The 18,609-nt window shown below is 43.3% G+C and overlaps 1 protein-coding gene across 4 annotated transcripts in view; it reads left to right on the forward strand.

Moving 5' to 3' along the window:
- The window catches only part of CARS2 (cysteinyl-tRNA synthetase 2, mitochondrial), a 64,089-nt gene that overhangs the window by 29,705 nt on the left and 15,775 nt on the right, over nt 1-18,609 (forward strand). For all 4 annotated transcript variants that reach the window (XM_075918559.2, XM_075918552.2, XM_025182911.3 and 1 more), the window contains 2 exons: nt 9,112-9,179; nt 14,453-14,519. In XM_075918559.2, coding sequence (XP_075774674.2) covers nt 9,112-9,179; nt 14,453-14,519 — 135 coding nt within the window. The remainder of the gene's footprint in view (nt 1-9,111; nt 9,180-14,452; nt 14,520-18,609) is intronic.

An 18,609-nucleotide genomic window follows, 5' to 3' on the forward strand; every position in this document is an offset into this window, starting at 1 on the left:
GCATTGCCATGTGAATTCTCGCTCATCCTTCACCTGCTTTCCTTCAGATGTGTCACTTTTAATATTTATTTCTCCAGAAAAATAGAAAAGTTTGTTTAGGTGTATGTGTACATATATTACTAAACATAGAAAAACACATCACCTTGAAATCAGAACTCCCAAAATGTGGAGGAACATGAGTAAAGTAGGTAGCTGAGTTAGAATTCTGTGAGATGACGTCCAATTATAATTTTCAGAAACAACCTGTGATGGATTACAAATCAATCTGAGTCCTTTATCTCTTGGCATCAGGTGCACTGGGAAGCGTTCAATAGAATACTGTAATCAGAATGGCAGTACAGTATTTATAAATATAGTTCCCTAAATCTACTAAATTATGCTTTTATCTACTAACAGCATTATTTCCGGTCATGAAAAAAGAAACAAGATTTTGTCTAACACAATCTATAATTGACTTCCTTTCTATGGTCTCCTGTCATGGAGTCCTTGGCATCCTGAAAAGAAATAACTTCAAACAAAGATTTCTCCCATCTGCTTCTTAGTTGTTTTTTCAGTCTTGTTTCTCCACAACTCACTATAGTTGTATTGCCCAGTTTATTTGGAACTTACTCACTGAATCCCTTATCTTTAAATTTCCCTCTAAAGCCATGAGAGCAATTCATTAGTTTGTCTAAATTGTCATAAACTCATCGAGTTCTTTCTAGCTTCCTATAACACTCTTTTATCAGTGTGAACTTCATTTAAATAGGGAAACCATTTTTCTCGCTCAGTGTTTCTCAACCAGTGGCATGAGTCTCTTTAGGGGTACTCGAGAGAAGTCTGGGGAATGGGGGGGGGGTATGTCAATACAACTGAAATTTGGAGAAAATTGAATTTTTGTTTTACAGCGCTTTATTATTTTTGTACTTTTTACAGCCAAAATTTAGTTGCCCACCCGACTACAATTAAGTTGTTTAAACAAATGTGTTGTAATGGTAGAAAAAATGTGCGTGTGTCTGAAAACTGTAGGTACTGGGGGTATTTACAATTTTTTTAAAGGATACTTTATAAAAAAAAAAGTTGAGAAACACTGTTCTAGTCTATAGCATCTTAACTGATTGTAATCATAATATGGCACTGTCAGCACTAGCCAGAGGGAGAAAAGAAATAATTCAAGGACAAAGTTAGCAAAATGTACTTCTGCATGCTCCCTCCTTTCCACAAACTCCCTTCCAGACCCCACATCCAGACCCTCCTGCACCCCAAACCCTACCCCGAGCTCCTTTCTGCACCCAGCCTCTGTCCCAGACCCTGCACCCTCTCCAAAGAAAAGTGTGTTCCTTTACCACTTACCAAAATCTTAGAGTGCGTTGCCCATCAAAAATTATTGCTCAGCCCTGGCTTAAACAATAGATTTAAGATGATGGAGATTTGCAAAGTAATCTGAATGAGACAAAAGCACAGTAGAACTGAAATTCCCATGGTTGTTCTGCTTGGAGGAAACTTTTGTTGCATTTAGGAATATCTATAATATTGGAGCTACAATTGATCAATTTTCCAAATGCCACTGTTGGTTAAACCCAGTCGGTTTGAGTTTGAGTTTGAGTTTAACTATTTGAGATTACAGATATACCGGTAATCAGTACTCATGACTGGATTCTTACAGCTGCAGCTCTAATGCTTAGCTGTGTGTCATTTAAAATAATTCCTAACTTGTGACTGCAAAGTATTAGTTTCCAAGTCAATATAAAAATGTCCATTTTTGTTTTGCCTGTTAATAGGCAAATATGCACTTAATGGAACCAACTGAAATTTTAAAACTTACTAGAAAGCTCCTTGGGGAAGGGACTTTTTGGCTTTATCTACACTGGTGCGATCTTGCGCAAAAGTGGACACTCTTGCGCAAAAACTTGCTGCCTGTCTACACTGGCCACGTGTTCTTGCGCAAGTAAACTGACATTCTAATGTATGAAATCAGGGCTTCTTGTGCAAGAACTCTGACACTCCCGTTCAGGAAGAAGCCCTTTTGCGCAAGAGCTCTTCCAGAAGAGGCCGGTGTAGACAGGCAACATGAATTTCTTGCCCAAGAAAGCCCTATGGTTAAAATGGCCATCAGAGCTTTCTTGCGCAAGAGAGCATCTACACTGGCATGGATGCTCTTGAGCAAAAGCACATGCCAGTGTAGACACTCTCTTCTGGAAGAGTTTTTACAGAAGAACTCTTCCACAAAAGAGCTTTTTGCATGAGAATGCGCCAGTGTAGACATAGCCTTCGGGTTTGTATAGTGTCTAGCATCAGAGGGTCACTATGACAATATAAATAATAATTAGCGTTATTCTGGCTCATACTTTTTCATATATTAGCATATGCATTGGTTAAACTGAATGATGGTTTTATTTCCCCATGCGGAGTATGTTGTATATCCACAAATGGAGATTGTCTTGTAGCAGTCCATTATCCACAAGAGGTGAGCTTTGCTCTCTAAATCCAAGCAAGTTTAGTGGCTTCCCTGATGAAGGGTGTTCACTGCTTTGCAGTGAAGGATTCTATTGGCTGTACCCTTTCAGTTTTATTCTTAAATGTTGTAAATCAAAGTGTAGAAACATTCTTGTCTAGGAAAGAATTAAGGATTCTGAGTTCTCTAAGCAAAAAAGTTGGGTCCCAGTGAGACTTTAGATGATGATTCTCTAGAAGCCAATAAATTACATTCTCTCAGTTAAGAAATGCTGCTGGAGGAGGAGGTGGTGAATTATTTAGGATAAATGATTCAGCTTCAAAAATAATTCTGCTAACGCTCTGGAATACTGGCAGGCTCAGAATCATAAAAGCAGTCCCCATTAAAAGAAAATCTCTGCAGTGAGGATAAATCTTCTTCTAAGGATTTTATTTTTACACTGCTCATCCTGTGGGAAGGACACCACTCCACTGTTGGGAAAATCCTGATATTTTAGATTCTTTAATGGAGTCATCCACTGCCAGTGAGATTTTTTTTTTTTTTTTTTTTATAGCGGAGCCGGATCTGAAATAATTCAGATGTTGCCAGTGCCTTATTATGAAGCCATGTGATATAGATACTCTGGTCAAAAATTTAAAACCTTGCTTGCCTAAAAAGAAGCACTTAAATCCATAGATGGACACACACATGAAAATGGAGTTATTTTCCACAGTGCAAGGCAGGATGAGTTTCTGCTGAGGTCAGAGATGCAGGTGCTCAATCATTCTGACAGTCTGGCCCCTTTCATTTAGGCACCTAACTTGAATAGTGATATATTGATCCAGTACAGTGCTTTTCAGTGGCAGATCTTAAAGCACTTTTCAAAGAGCTCAGTATGATCAACTTTTTATAGATGGGGAAATCAAGGCACTGAGCAGGTGAGTGACTAGCTGCCCAGGTTTGAAAATGTTGGCCTTTTCACAATAGATCAGAATTTCTTCTTAACACATTTTCTAGTACTAAAGACAAATTCCTGCAATGAGAATCTTGTTTTGATGGCAGAGCCAGTCTCACACCTGTGTATCTCTGATTCCTCTCCTACCCTTAAAACTGTGCATTGAGCAAATTGTTTCCAGAGGAGGAGGAAGGGGTTGGATTCTTTCCTCCTGGAGACTATCATCACTGATCCTTAACCAGCCACAGGAGTTGCTACAAACTGCTACCATACCAGGCCTTTCTCTCAACATCCCGTACCCCCCAAGACTCAGCACACTGCCTCTGTAAACTGCCCTGCTTTTGTTTTGTGTACGTTCGTGTGTGCACGCGCACAGCCCTCTCCCCCGGCAACTCAGTATTATCTACTGAATAATGTAAAATTTGTCCAGTCAATTAAGCTATTTAATAGTACAAGTAGTGGAACCTCTATGGCTGTTTAGGAGAAACAAAACATTGTGTCACATACTATCCTTGAAGAGCATTCTCATTGCTGTGTAAGATGGGCACGGGAGAGTGATAATTTGAGTGAGGACTAGTAATAACTAGATGGAGTACAGAATTATTGTAATTTACTAACAAGGAAAGTTCTGTTGTTCCTATCCACAGCACAGTATATTTCTTTCAGCCGTGCTTTGTGCCAGATCCTGACTGGAACTGAATACCTACGAGTTGAATGGGAGGTGCAATTGCAGGATTAGTCCCTTAATGTGAACAGCTGGCTTAAGGCTTTTAATCACATTTTTTTAAGTGGTGCTGAGTGCTTTGTTCTTGGCTACACTTATAGCTATGCTATGCTCAGTACCAACTTAGTTGCACAAATTCCTTATGCTCATTATCAGCAGTGCATGTTTTTGCTAATGTAAACAAGACCCAAGAGTATGAGTATATGTCTGAAAAGAGCTCTACCAAATGTGGATGACATTATATATGTTGAGCTGAGCTACATGCTCTCCCAGGTGCTATACATACTCCTGGGGGAATTCTGCGCCAAAAAAATAAAAGCTGTGGGCACCTTATTTTAAAATTCTACGTATTTCATTTGCTAACATAACAAAATAATCATGTCAGTTTCAATTATTGTGGCAATTTTATTTCAAAATACCTGCCAGCAACTATGTTTTGTAACAATACAGACAATAGAAACAGAACTAGGAAATGTTTTTTTGATAAATAGATTCCTTACTAGGCATGTTAATACAGAACTTGGATTGATTCATTTAAACTCAAAATATAAAAATATATTTCCCGTGTCCCTCAAAAACACTGCAAAGGCTCAGAGGAGTCAGGAGTAACAGAGGAGATTAGGGAAAGGGAAGTAACTTCTGGGAGCCTATGGGTGTGTCTAGACTACATGCCTCCTTCGACGGAGGCATGTAGATTAGCCAGATCGGAAGAGGGAAATGAAGCCGCGATTAAAATAATCGCGGCTTCATTTAAATTTAAATGGCTGCCCCGATCTGCCGATCAGCTGTTTGTCGGCAGATCGGGGGAGTCTGGACGCGATGCCCCGACAAAGAAGCCTTTCTTCATCGACACAGGTAAACCTGGTTTCACGAGGCTTACCTGTGTCGATGAAGAAAGGCTTCTTTGTCGGGGCATCGCGTCCAGACTCCCCCGATCTGCCGACAAACAGCTGATCGGCAGATCGGGGCAGCCATTTAAATTTAAATGAAGCCGCGATTATTTTAATCGCGGCTTCATTTCCCTCTTCCGATCTGGCTAATCTACATGCCTCCGTCGAAGGAGGCATGTAGTCTAGACACACCCTATGAGAGAATCTGGAGGGTTGTTGAGTATGGAGGTGGAGAAGTATGTAACAGTTGTTTTTTGTGGGAGGGAAGAGAGGGATGGCTAAAGAGTTGGGGAGCCTCCTAATTAAGTCCTGGCTAATACCTAGTTTCTCGCATTCATTCAGGCACATCTGCCCTGTCAGTCTATCCCTGTCACTTCCACTATTTTGACCCCCAGTCTGTGAGCTCCACAAGCAGCTCTGTGTGCCCCAATTGGTCTGTCGTCCCCTCACCTGGCACCTCTGGTATGTCACTGTAAGGAAAAAGTAGCCTCTGCTTTTTCCCTTGACTTGGCTGGCTGCTCCTGCTAGTGAGCTAGCTGCCTATTTTCTGGTGCCACAGCAGCCCCTGGTGGGAAAAAATGCAATTGCAGCACCTCTCTAGCAGAATATATTATTCTGTAGAGAAAATAAATCTGTGGGAGACATGAATTCTGTACATGCACAGTGGTGCAGAGTTTCCCCCAGGAGTAAATATAGATGACTGCTGTCCCTCCTCTGGTCTGGAAACCCAGAATATACCTCAGTTTGTAAAGTTCAGCTATTAAAGAGTCGGGGGGTACGTGGAGTTTAATTTAAAATACCCCGCTCTACACATTTAAATTCATTTTGGTGTGTGGGGATGATTTAAGTCCCCACTACCAGTTAACTTCTGCCCTCTTAACCCTTAACTTTTAACCATCCTCCCAACTTGATAAAATATCTGGCAAGTTCAAGTTGTAATGGACGAAAGTGGGCGTGGACAGTAGGTTTCAAGACAGAGGTCCCTTCTCTGAAAGTCCTGCTGCCAACCACCTTTTTTAAATCGCATGACAGCAATAAATAAACTCTCTTGCTCCCCATGAACAGAATTTGGTAGTCTGTGCTGCTCAGTACGGATTGCAGCAGGAAGGGAGGAATTTATCCAAGGCTAGATGATCTAATTATCCTTTCTGGCAGAGATGTCAGGTTTACAGCATCACAGTTCAGAGGTATAAATATGTTGCGGCAAGGATCATACAGTTTCCATAATCAGGTTTTTCAAAGGGGCTGCATTTTAAAGATCTTGCTTTCTGCTAATTGGGACTGCTCTGCTGCGTTAGAGGGGGAGCCAGGGAAATACCTGTTGCATGTGAAAAGGATGCAGTCCCTGATGCAGCATGTTATTTTCAACATATATTTAAACTGCCCCTTTAGTTCACTCTTCTGTGATCTTCCCATCAATTTTTTGCAGCACTTTTAGCTCCTGAAGCAGTTCTAAGCCCAGATGTTCACAAGGGAAATTCCTCCAATTACCCTTACTTTGGGAAGCTGCTGGTAAAAACGGTTCATTGCTTTTCAAAATCCCTGGCTTGCTTTCAAGTTCTTTTAAAGAATCTTCAATGTATATATGTTAGGGATGTTAACGGTTAATTGATGGGCTGGAGCAGCCCCCTGTGGGTAGAGTACCGGTACTGCAGTACCGCGGGCATTAGGTGCTCCAGCTCAGCCAGAGCAGCTTCAGCCTGGCCGGAGCAGCACACGCCACTCCGCAAGTGCGGGGGCTCTCTGTCCAGGCCAGAGCTACTCCCGCCTGCATTGTGGTGCCTCTGCAGTCCGTCTAGCCCTGTTCAGGCAGTTAACTGATATAGCATAATGTTAACTGATTCAATGGGATTTGACATCCCTAGTATACGTGACTTTCTTTACATAGTGCCAGCATTAAGATCACCTGCTCCTATTCAATCCTAAATTTGTGTGTCTTTTCCCTAATTTGAAATGTCCCCATTTTGTGTGGGCACTGTTGTAAGGCAAAGCTTCTGAATTAGTTGTCTGGCTATGGTGTTAAATTCAAAAATGGAATAAAAGTGTGATTGGAAAATGTTTTGCTTTGCATGAAGATATACTTGTGAGGAAGCTATACAAGCCTCTAAATATTACCATAGGATGTCAAGCAGTAAGACTCTTCCCCCACTCACCGCCATGTGATTATGTAGACGTGTTTGGGCACAGCTTGCTTTTCGTTCCATTTGTTCTCTCTGTCTCTCAGATATGAACATGTCCTGCAGGACAGCAGAATGACATTATACATCATCTGTGTCCACAGGCTCTGCCCTCTTGTGGGCTCGCTCCCCTGGACATTATTTGGGGACCAGCAAAGCTCCCAGGCAGCCCAGCCTGAGCAGATTCCACCTCCCAAGGGTCTTGGCCATTCAGCTCTGGCTGCAGCCATTCAGGCGGCCTGTCCCCTGGCCCAGAGACTGCTTCAGCTGGTGCGAGGCCTGGGGCGCAGCCCTCCCACTCTGGGAATGGAGGCAGGCTCCCACGCCCTGGGGTGCCGCAACTTGCTTCAGGGCCGCTTGCTTGTGCTGCTGCTGTTCTTGTCACTCATGGGCTGCTGGACCAGCAGGCTCGGGAGAAGCGCAAGTACAGGGCGAGGTGCCCCACATTCCTGGCCAGCCCTACCCCCCATCTTCTGCTGTGCCCTGAGTGGCTGTGTCCTGAGCCCAATGCTGAGCCGCCCCGGTGTGATGCAAGCCCAGTCTGTCTCTCAAGCCCAGACTTGCTCCTTCCCACCCAGCCACGCATTGGGCTACAGCAGCGAGGGCCCCGAAGCCAAGTAAAGTGCCTCCCACCCGTCATGCCGAGACCCCACACTCCCAGCCCACTCGTGTCCCCTGCCCCCAGCCAGACACCATGCCCCCTCCTGCACACTGTCCCCCAACCCTGACCTTGCACCCTCAGCCCCTCCTGCACCCTACTTCCTGCCCACATCCTGCACCCCCATCCCTATCCCACTCACTGGCAGCCCTGTCCTGCTCACTGAACCCCTCATTCTTGGCCCCGTCCTAGAACCTAGAGGGGCCCACAAAATCCACTAATCCTGGAACCCTAGAAGAGTTAATCTGGCCTGAGGCCTGGAACTTCGGTCTTGCTCCCCCTCCTCCCCCCATGAGGCTGGAACGCCAAAGGAGTGAGGTGTTTTAGTTGGTGGCCGCATCAGTGAGTGTTGGGGGATTTCGGAGGGGCGCTTTTTCCTTTTCATTTGTGTGCTCCCTAACTGATTTTTCTATCGGTCAGTAGCCCCTGACCCAAAAAAGGCTCTCCATCCCTGCTGTAAATAAAGACAATGTTGAAACCTTTTTGTGTTGGACATATTTCATTGTACAAGCAGTCCCCGGGTTACGTACAAGATAGGGACTGTAGGTTTGTTCTTAAGTTGAATTTGTATGTAAGTCGGAACTGGTACATATTGTAGGGGAAACTCTAGCCAAACATTTCTCCAGAGCTCAGTTTTATTCTCCCACACCTCACTTCCCTCAGTTCTTTATTCTCAAGCTGAGCTGTCTGCTGTGAAAAGCCGCTCCGCGTCTCCCTGGTCTGCTGAGGGGGGCGCTAGGTTCACATCTCCCTGGTCTGCTGGGGGGAAGCAGCTAGTGCGGGGTTGCCTCACCCCGTTTGTAAGTAGGGCTCCGATGTACGGTAAGTCGGATCCATGTAACCCGGGGACTGCCTGTATTGAAAATGAAGCCTGGCCAACAAGGCCCCAGTCGGGGTTGCAGTGTCCTATCCTGGTCCCGATCCTGGGGAAGGACCCGCGGTCCAGCCCCTATTTGACTGCAGAAATGGCTGGTGGCAGCCCCCCTCCTGCTGTGGCGTGGCTAGGAGGAGAGGCCACGATCTGGCTGTGGCAGGCAAAGGGGTGGTGGTGAGCGTAGCAAGCAGGGGGCGCAGCCCCTTAGTATTTCTTTAGATTGGTTTAAAATGTGGCCACCCAGAAACCTGGGTGCCTAATGGTGCAGGATTTGGTGGTTAAAGACACAGAGCACTGCATTGAAATGGTTATGACAAATCAATCCAAGTATATTTTACCTCCAGTTCCTCAAAGCAGAATTTGCTTTTACATTCACTACTCATGCAGAAGCAGACTAATTTAACCATATTTTTCTTCCAGGGCATTTGCTTGTTAAAGGAAATCAAGAAAAAATGTCAAAATCATTGAAAAACTACATTACAATTAAGGTAATTGTTATAAAATAGAGAATTTTTCGTGTGTGGGGGTGTTTAATATGCTATAACTCATTATGGCCCTGATTCAAGAAAACACATGGACACATGCTTTTATCATGTATTTAAATCAGGGGTGGGGAACCTAAGGCGCAGGGGCCGGATGTGGCCGCTGGGTTGCCTGGATCTGGCCCCTGAGGCTTAGGTCTTCCCCCAGTATTGGGAAGCCCATGCTGGCACTTCAGCTCCCCTGCCGCCTCCCTAGCCCCTGCCTGATTGTTCTGTGGGTTAGTGGCTTCCGACCCAAAAAAGGTTCCGCATCCCTGGTTTAAATCCTGTCCCGTATAGGAATGCCTTCCCCAGTTTTCCAGACCTGAAAAAGAGGTTTCTAGGCTTGAAAGCTTATTAAAAAGTCTGAGGGGTAGCTGTGTTAGTCTGTAACTTTAAAAACAGCGAGCAGCTCTGTGGCACCTTAGAGACTAACAAAAATATATAGGATCATGAGCTTTGTGGGCAAAACCCACCTGATCAGATGATGAGCTGGGTTTTGCCCACAAAAGCTCATGACCCTATTTATTTTTGTTAGCCTCTAAGGTGCCACAGGACTGCCTGTTCCTTGAAAGCATCTCTCTCACCAGCAGAAACTGTTTCCATTGTTCAAATTGGGGTCTTTGTGCTCATTGTGTCATATTTTGGCATGTTAACCGTTACTTATGGATATGAAATCTGTTCTTACTCAAGGGTTGCTTAGAAGCCAAAGGACAAGACAATGGGCCATAATCAAAAGGTATATTTCAGCTCTCTTCAAATGGTGAATCTGATACTCCTGTCTTAAACTATGTGAGCAAAGATACGCATTCTGGAACACAACATTCATGCTATCTATTAAACTGGTCAGCAGGCAAGCAGATGCTGCTTTGTTAAAACATAGGCTCTTCATATTCTTTTACAGTCTGAGGATGCTACTTTTTTCAGATTTCATGTCTTATCTCATTTAGCACGAAGCCAGATTTGATATGGAACTGACCTATATCTTCCAATGCCATTCTCTTATTAAAACAAATAGACCTTTATCTCAGCAAATATCAAGGGCCAGGAGCCTCTGTGATCCTGGTGGATGGTAAAAGTGTATTAGACAGGCATAGGCTTTTGCCAAAAGCAGCTTTCTTAGTTAACTCTGCTACAGCAATCTCTTCTGGTGGCTCCCGTTTGTGTTCATTAGTGGGTTTAACGAACACATAGACGGTAGCCACCAGAAGAGGTGGTGTGGAATAGGGATGTAAGGGACTGGTTGACTATCTGATAAGCAAATGCTTATCGGATAGTCGAGTAGCAACTTGATTAGTCGCTTCCCCCCCCCCCCTCCTTGCTGTCTTTATCAGAGAGAGGCAGCAAGGAGGGAGAGCAGAAGCCGATGCTGGGGGGAGCTGGCTTTAAGCCGGTTCCTCTCAGCACTGGCTCCGCGGGGGGCAAGTGAGGCATAGACGCAGCGGGAAAACGGTGCGACTGGGGGCTGCTTTAGTCCCTGCTCCACTGGTTCCCACTACAGGCACTTCTCACTATCAGAGGCAGCGGGGGGAGGAGAGTTAGGGGAAGTTGCTGCAAAGCAGCCCCTATCTGTGGGGAGTTGGCTCTCCCCCTCCCCCCTGTCCCTGCACAGGGGCTGTTGCCTCCAAGCAGCTGCTGTTGGTGGCGGTCGGGGCAGCAGCCGCTGTCCGAGGCCAGCTCTGGCTGCTGTGAACAAGGGCTGTTTCCGCAGCAGTCTCTGTTTGCGGCGGCCACGGCTGAACTGCTGGACTCAGCATGATCAGGGACCAAGCAGTCCTGGCTCATACTGATGGCTGCACCTGTGCGTTTTAAATGTATGAAGAGCCCAGCAGCTTTTACTACATTTACAGTGCAGAGCTACCACGCAGGTGACTCCAGAGCCGGCACGAGCCAGGACGGCTCAATCTTGGCTTGAGTTGGCTCCTTGAGTTACCCCCGCTGCGGCTCTGCAGAGCAGCCCTTATCGACTAATCGTATAGTCGGTACAAATTGTATCGACTATCCGATTAGCCAGATAATCGCATTTTAACATCCTTAGTGTGGAAAACAGTTTGTCCTTGATTACAATTAAGCTGTGTTGAGCATCAGTTCAGCTGCACTCACTTCTGACATCCGTTGTCAGCAATGGGTAATTTACCTCATGTAGACTAGGATTAAAAGACTGTCTCAGCACATTCATTCCTCTTTCTCTGCCCTCCTGGAAAACTAATTATAATCCTTTGAAAATCAGAGTGCAATGTGAGCTGCTTTATTCTTAATTCTCCTGATGCTGTCTGTATATACAGCTAAGCCTCATCTGCCATAGGAAAGCTATCTATTGCTGACAATTTTGACAGTAATTTTCCTAGTGTAGACAGATGCTGGAGAGGAATTAGAGGAATGAGGGTTACCACAATATGCACAACTTCAAAAAATAGAAGTCCTCCTCAGTTGCATTTCTAATGGAATGTTATGTGCTGAGAGAATGTTCTTGCACAGGTGAGGAGAACTTTGTCATCGCAAATAACTTCTACATCCAGGCAAGTCAGATACATTTAAAACTAAATAACTGCTGACTGAGCACTCCTCCCTGCAGTACCTCATGGGTCATTTTTCTTTAGTCTAAATATAAATAGATTTAGCCAGGATTAATGAATGTAATCCTGCCCCATAGGTAATTTTCAGAGCAGTAAACCAAACTTCCTCCCCTTTAGTCATTCAGCATCTTGAAATTTAAACCCCACATGGGACTTCTTTTCATGTGTTGTGAAAAATTCAAGACTAGAATGCTGCTGCCTGCTTTACTGCCTTCCCTTTGCCTCCATACCAGCAATATACTGAACACACTGCAGATAGTCGACGAGGCACAGCTGTCCTTTCCTGCAGCCATATTGGATGCCCTTGATCAAACTGTGCTTTTCTGAAGTGTTTCACATGCACACACCTTCTGGCCTGCTAAAATAGCTATTCATATTCTTCCCCCAAAACTGGTTTTGTGTGAATACTTTCAGTTTTCCCACTAGGGAAGTAAGCGACTAGTCAACTACCCAATAAGCATATATTTGTTGAGTAGTAACTCAACTAGTCACTCCTCCCTCTGACAGAGGCAGCAAGGGGGGAGCAGGAGCTGGTGCTTGGGAGGGGGGAAGCTGATTTAAAAGCTGGTTTTCCCACGCCAGCACTGTCTCTGTGGGGGAGCAGGGGAGGCAGAGGCTAGTGGGGGGACTGGGCGTGAGCTGGGACAGCTGATTCCCAGCTCACACCCAGTCCATCCACTGCGGCTCTACAGTTTCCCCCCCTTATTGACTAATTGAGTAGTCTATGGAAATTCAATCGACTACTCGATTAGCTGATTAAACACAATTTAACATCCCTATTTCCCACACATCCTGTTTTGAAGGACAACCTGTTTCTCCCCAAAACATAGATTTAAAAACAAATATCCATCCATCCTTTTCCAATTCAGATGTATCGTATGGTCCTTGCCCCAACTCAGAGTTTTGATTCATTTATTTCCTTCCTAAGGCATAATACTCTTCTGCCACAAACTAGCACAATGTCTTCAGATATTTTGAATTAACTGAGTTCTATAAAGGGTTTAGAAAGATTTCATATCCCAATCTGATTCTTAATTTAATTTAGCCTTAGTTGCCCCAATTATTTCTATTTTCCTTCTAGATGCTATATATGCTCAAAGTTTTGCTACCTCCACTGTGCCACTTGCTTTAATATTGAAACAGAAGCTAAATTTCTATGTGCATTTCTTTACTTTCCCATCTTTTCCTACTTGTACTAAGTTCTCATTGAAATGCTAAAGTTCAGCAGCACTTGGATGCTACCAATTTACTACCTCTCACCTGCTGATTTAAAAGATTGTGAATGTAGCATTCACTGTTACCTGCCACTCTTTGTGCTGAGCAGTAGACAAGGTTGTCAAGAGGTTGACCATTTTTAAATAAACCATCATGATTTGAAATGGTTCTTTAGAATACGCTGTCAAATTCTTTTATTACAAGAGTGAAGTTTTAAAGCAACCTTAACATTAATTCAAAATGAGGGACCTACCCTCTGGACAAGTAAGATTTTGATACATCATTATGGATAAATCAGGGGAGTAGAGGAGCAGTTAACTGCCATAGAGTCCCAATTTTCCTTCTATTCCGACATATTCTATTCCTCTAATTATAACCTAAATTAAACTAATCGGGCTCGTCTACATTGGCCCCTTTTCCGGAAGGGGCATGCTAATTTTTCAGATCGTAATAGGGAAATCCGCGGGGGATTTAAATATCCCCCGCGGCATTTAAATAAAAATGTCTGCCGCTTTTTTCCGGCTTTTAGAAAAGCCGGAAAAGAGCGTCTACACTGGCCCCGATCCGGCCCGATCCTCCGGAAAAAAGCCCTTTTCCGAAGGATCTCTTATTCCTACTCTTATTCCTACTTCTCCCTTGCCATTACTATTGTCTCTGAATCTCAGCAGAACGTTTCAGGTTTATTTTTCTCTTTGTCCTTTATCCTGTGTGTTTGTGTGGGATGATCGTCATTATAAATATTTAATTTTCAGAGTCCATCTTTCAATTAATTACTTCTGTGGGGGGTAACCTGCGGTCTAATGGGATTCTGCATGCAGCCCGAGAGAGATTTTGTTTACCATTGACCATGAGCAGGGTTGCCAGATTCTGTTAGTTTTCCTTCCACAAATTTTTTTTCCCCTACTGGTATTGCTAAAGTGACACACACCTAAAGCAAGGGCATGGGAAGTGAGGTGTGTGCTGATTGCACATAACATTGACTGTGAGAGCCATGCATTCCCTCCACATCCAATCAAAGCCCTGCTATGGTTGAATACGCTTACCCCGCTTATGGTTGAATCCGCTTCTAGGTATGTAAGTGTAGTTAGCAAAACTGTCCTATCTTGGGGAAACTATCATCTTACGACAATCTTGCGGTCCATTGAGATGGAGGGCCGCTCATGCAGCCCACTCACTAGCCTAGGTTGCCCATCGTTGCTTTGCACCAACAGTTGGCATCAATCTGATATTGTGTAGTTTAATTTTGTCACAAATAAACTTTAAAATAAAATTGAAAGGTGAATTATAATTGCAAAACTGGATAATCACAAATGTATTTATTAATCCTTCCCAAAATGAACACAAAAGGCAGACATACAAATCACACCAAAAAGAAAGTGTAAAATTACACAGAGAAGATCCAGTGTATCTGGTACAATACTGATTTTTATTTATTTATATATTGATTAGGAATTTTTGATGAAGAATTCAGCGGATGAATTCAGAATGTTTTGTTTGCGCAGCAAGTACAGATCGGGTAAGAAAAAAAATAGTGTGTGGTTGTGTGTGTGGGGGGGGGTGCTGATTAGTTTGCCTTTTCACACAGTACTCCAAAATACTGAGGTGTCAGTGCTGCAGTGTGTAGTTATCTTCGTGTGGGGCTAAGCTAATTTAATTTCCATGAATAGAAGACTGTTCAGCATTTTGCAAATGTGCTTTTGTAGGGCCTTGATTCAGAAAATCCCCAGTCAAGCCACCACATTGAGGCTTTTATTCATAAACTCTACTTATCTCTGATTTTTTAATCTGTAGAAGCCAGTTGTGTAGAGATTAAGATTAACAAAATTTGGGGAAAGAACCCAGTGTATTGGTGTATTATCATAGAATTCTAGGACTGGAAGGGACCTTAAGAGGTCATCGAGTCCAGTCCTCTGCCCTCATGGCAGGACCAAGTACTGTCTAGACCATGGGTTCCCAAACTGGGGGGCATTAAGAAATTCCATGGGGGGGACATGAGACGACCCAGCCTCCTCCCCCCATCAAGTTTTGCTGCCCTGTCAGTTCCTTTTTTTTTTTTTTTTTTTTTTTTTTTTTTTTTTTTTTTTTAAAACAAGTTTTGCTGCTACTTTCTTTGGGGGGGGTGAGGGTTTTTCAAAAATCAAAAAGGGGGCGTGATGCCGAAAGGTTTGGGAACCACTGGTCTAGACCATCCTTGATAGGCATTTATCTAACCTACTCTTAAATATCTCCAAAGATGGAGATTCCACAACCTCCCTGGGCAATTTATTCCAATGTTTAACCACCCTGACAGTTAGGAACTTTTTCCTAATGTCCAACTTAAACCTCCCTTGCTGCAGTTTGAGCCCATTGCTTCTTGTTCTATCCTCAGAGGCCAGGCAGAGCAATTTTTCTCCCGCCTCCTTGTGACACTCTTTTAGATACCTGAAAACCACTATCCTGTCCCCTCTCAATCGTCTCTTTTTAACTAAACAAGCCAAATTCTTTCAGTCTTCCTTCATAGATTATGTTCCCTAGACCTTTAATCATTCTTGTTGCTTTTCTCTGGACCGTCTCCAATTTCTCCACATCTTTCTTGAAATGTGGTACCCAGAACTGGACACAATACTCCAACTGAGGCCTAACCAGTGCAGAGTAGAGCAGAAGAATGACTTCTCGTGTCTTGCTCACAACACATCTGTTAATTAATGTTAGGAGCACTACTTGTGTATTTATATTTTTGTAATCACTGTAGTTTTGTGGCTCAGGTGGCTAAAAGGGGAGCTTTAACATTGTTTAATGGCATGTTGAAATTCACTTGAATTACTATTTGATAAATTAATAGTCCTTTGAAAGGAACTGAAATTCTCTGCAAAAAATCCTGTGCCAAGTTTCTCTCTGTTGCATGCCAGATTGCATTAAAGCAGTGAATAGCCCACTTACACAAAATGGATCTTAATGCAGACAGCAACAGTTTTACTCTATTCAGTGCACCCTATTGAAATTCATTGAAAGAGAATTGAGATTGTTACTGGTCACACAGTCCATTCTTGCTGATGGTATTGTAATTATGGGCCAGAGCATACTACCCTTGTACTGTGGTGATCATTGAGCGGGCCACGAGGCACCCCAAAGTTGCAGCTATAACAGTAAAATTGAGAGAGCTGAGGTAGTTAAAGACCTATTATTTTGGTAACGTGTGCTGATCTGTAACATGCTGGGAATTTTCATGTGCAAGCAGTTCACTGGCAGGTGGTCTTGCTGCTGAAGTAACTAGCTCTTTGTGGGAGCTACGCTTTTCTGCTGTCTCAATGGATCCTTGCTCATGCTAGGGTGTGTCTGCACTATAGCGGCACAGGTACGCAGGGCCGGCTTTAGGAAGTGCGGGGCCCAATTCGAACCACTTTGGCGGGGGGCTCCCCACCCCCCAACCAGGATTTTTTTTTGTTGTTGAGCAAAAAAAAATTAAAAAGACCCCACACCCACATATCACATCAGAAATAGATCTGATCAAAATGTACTTGAACATTTTCCAAAAAAAAGCCATCCTTTATTATGCAAAATTTTACACAAAATTAAATCAGTTGCCTTAAGTGTAGGTCAAATATTTTCAATTGCAAACTATCCAATTTTTTCAATAAAGTTTAAAGTTTGATTTTTAAAAAGTTACCAGAGGGCGTTGCAGTTTTCTGTTACATTGATTTACTTTTTAAATAGCAAAAATGGAGTCTTTGTTAAGAAAGTGTCAATTCTGTGGTCAAATTCCAGGCCTTAGTGATTTCAGCACCAATGATTTCACTAGGTAATATGGTACCTCACTACCATTGCCTCCTTTGCACTGCCCTTCAACACACTGCCTGCATGTTGAGTCCAAGGTCAGTCTACACAAGATTTTATCAATGATTTTTGCTCAAGCGATCACTGAGATGAGACAAAATGCAGGACAATGTAGCACTTTAATAAACCATCTTGTTAGTCTTTAGATGATGAGCTTTCGTGGGCCAGACCCACTTCCTCAGATCCTTGTCTGAGATGAGACAAGGACTCTCAATTGATTCTAGTCAGCTCTGCCTTTAAACACTGGGGCTACGTCTAGATTGGCATGATTTTCCACAAATGCTTTTAACTGAAAAGTTTTCCCATTAAAAGCATTTGCGGAAAAGAGTGTCTAGATTGGCACAGACACTTTTCCGCAAAAGCACTTTTTGTGGAAAAACGTCCGTGCCAACCTAGACGCGGTTTTGTGCAAGAAAGCCCCGATCGCCATTTTCGCTATCGGGACTTTTTTTCACAAAACAATACCGCGTTGTCTACACTGGCCCTCTTGCGCAAAAGCATTTGCGCAAGAGGCCTTTTGCCCTAACAGGAGCAGCATAGCATTTCCACAAGAACACTGACAATCTTACATGAGATCGTCAGTGTTCTTACAGAAATTCAAGCAGCTAGTGTAGAAAGCTGGCAAGTTTTTCCGCAAAAGCAGCTGCTTTTGTGGAAAAACTTGCCAGTCTAGACGCAGCCTGGATGTAAAGTGTCAGATATAATTGAGAACTCCCAAATAGACTCTACACCACCAGAAATAAAAGCTGTTTCCATCTTTTCTGACTTTCAGTTAGATGTGACTCACTATCCTCTGCTTAGTGTTCAAGTTATGGTAGACCCTAAGCCCGGTCATATTCAGTTCAGGTCTTTTAATCATACAATATGGATAACAACATTTCATTCTCCCAGCTCCAAGTCTTAAGTGAATTTCAACCCAAAAGAGCCAAAATTGATCACCTTGACACAGCAAGTGTCTACTGATCTCTGTGGCAAAATAGGTTGTCTATATAAATAAGGTCTGCTTGTGAAGCCTTTTCCTACAGTTGATTAACAGATGGCAGTAGATAGCTCATTCAGACCTCTGGCTGATAATAGTCAGTCACTCTGACCAGTCATTAACCATAGTCATGGACTCACCCTACTCTCCATTGTCTCTCTGATTCTCTGATGACCTGTGACAAAAAAGGAGGGTGGAAAGGGAAACTGAAGGGAGAGACCTCTCTCTAAATTCACCAAAGAGCAGTATTGCCAACCCACAAATCACAAGGGACGCCTGCACAAAGTTATGAGAATGGTCTACAAGTCATAAAATATTTAAAAAATAAAACATGTTGGATTTTATTGGCCTTTTGTTTGAGTATTTAGGGTTCATGTTTTAAAGCTTTCCTCCTTAGCTGTAAGGCCCAGAAGTATAAAGAACTTTTTTTTAAATGAAAGCTGAGATTCCTACATAATCAACTGACTCCAGGCCTTTAGAAAAACACCAAATGTTTTGAGACTCATGGTAAAACAATGGAGGAATTCTTGTGAGCCCATGCTTTGCCCACAGTATGAATAAAAAAAAACCCAACAACAACTTCTCCACTAAACAACCTAATGAGATACTGCAAATGATGACCCGAATTCAACAGCTCCTGTTATGAACAGGTATCAACCTAGTTTTTCATATTTGAGATGGGTTACCAGGAATCATATATGATAATATGAAATCTTTCCACTCTCAAGTCAGCATATTCACAAAGCACCTATAATTTTGATCCATTTTATATTATTTTTCTTCCAGGGGCAACTGACCCTTCCGGCCCCCTCAC

Source organism: Pelodiscus sinensis, chromosome 1 (assembly GCF_052426305.1).
Source record: "Pelodiscus sinensis isolate ZL-2025 chromosome 1, ASM5242630v1, whole genome shotgun sequence".
NCBI lineage: Eukaryota > Metazoa > Chordata > Testudines > Trionychidae > Pelodiscus > Pelodiscus sinensis.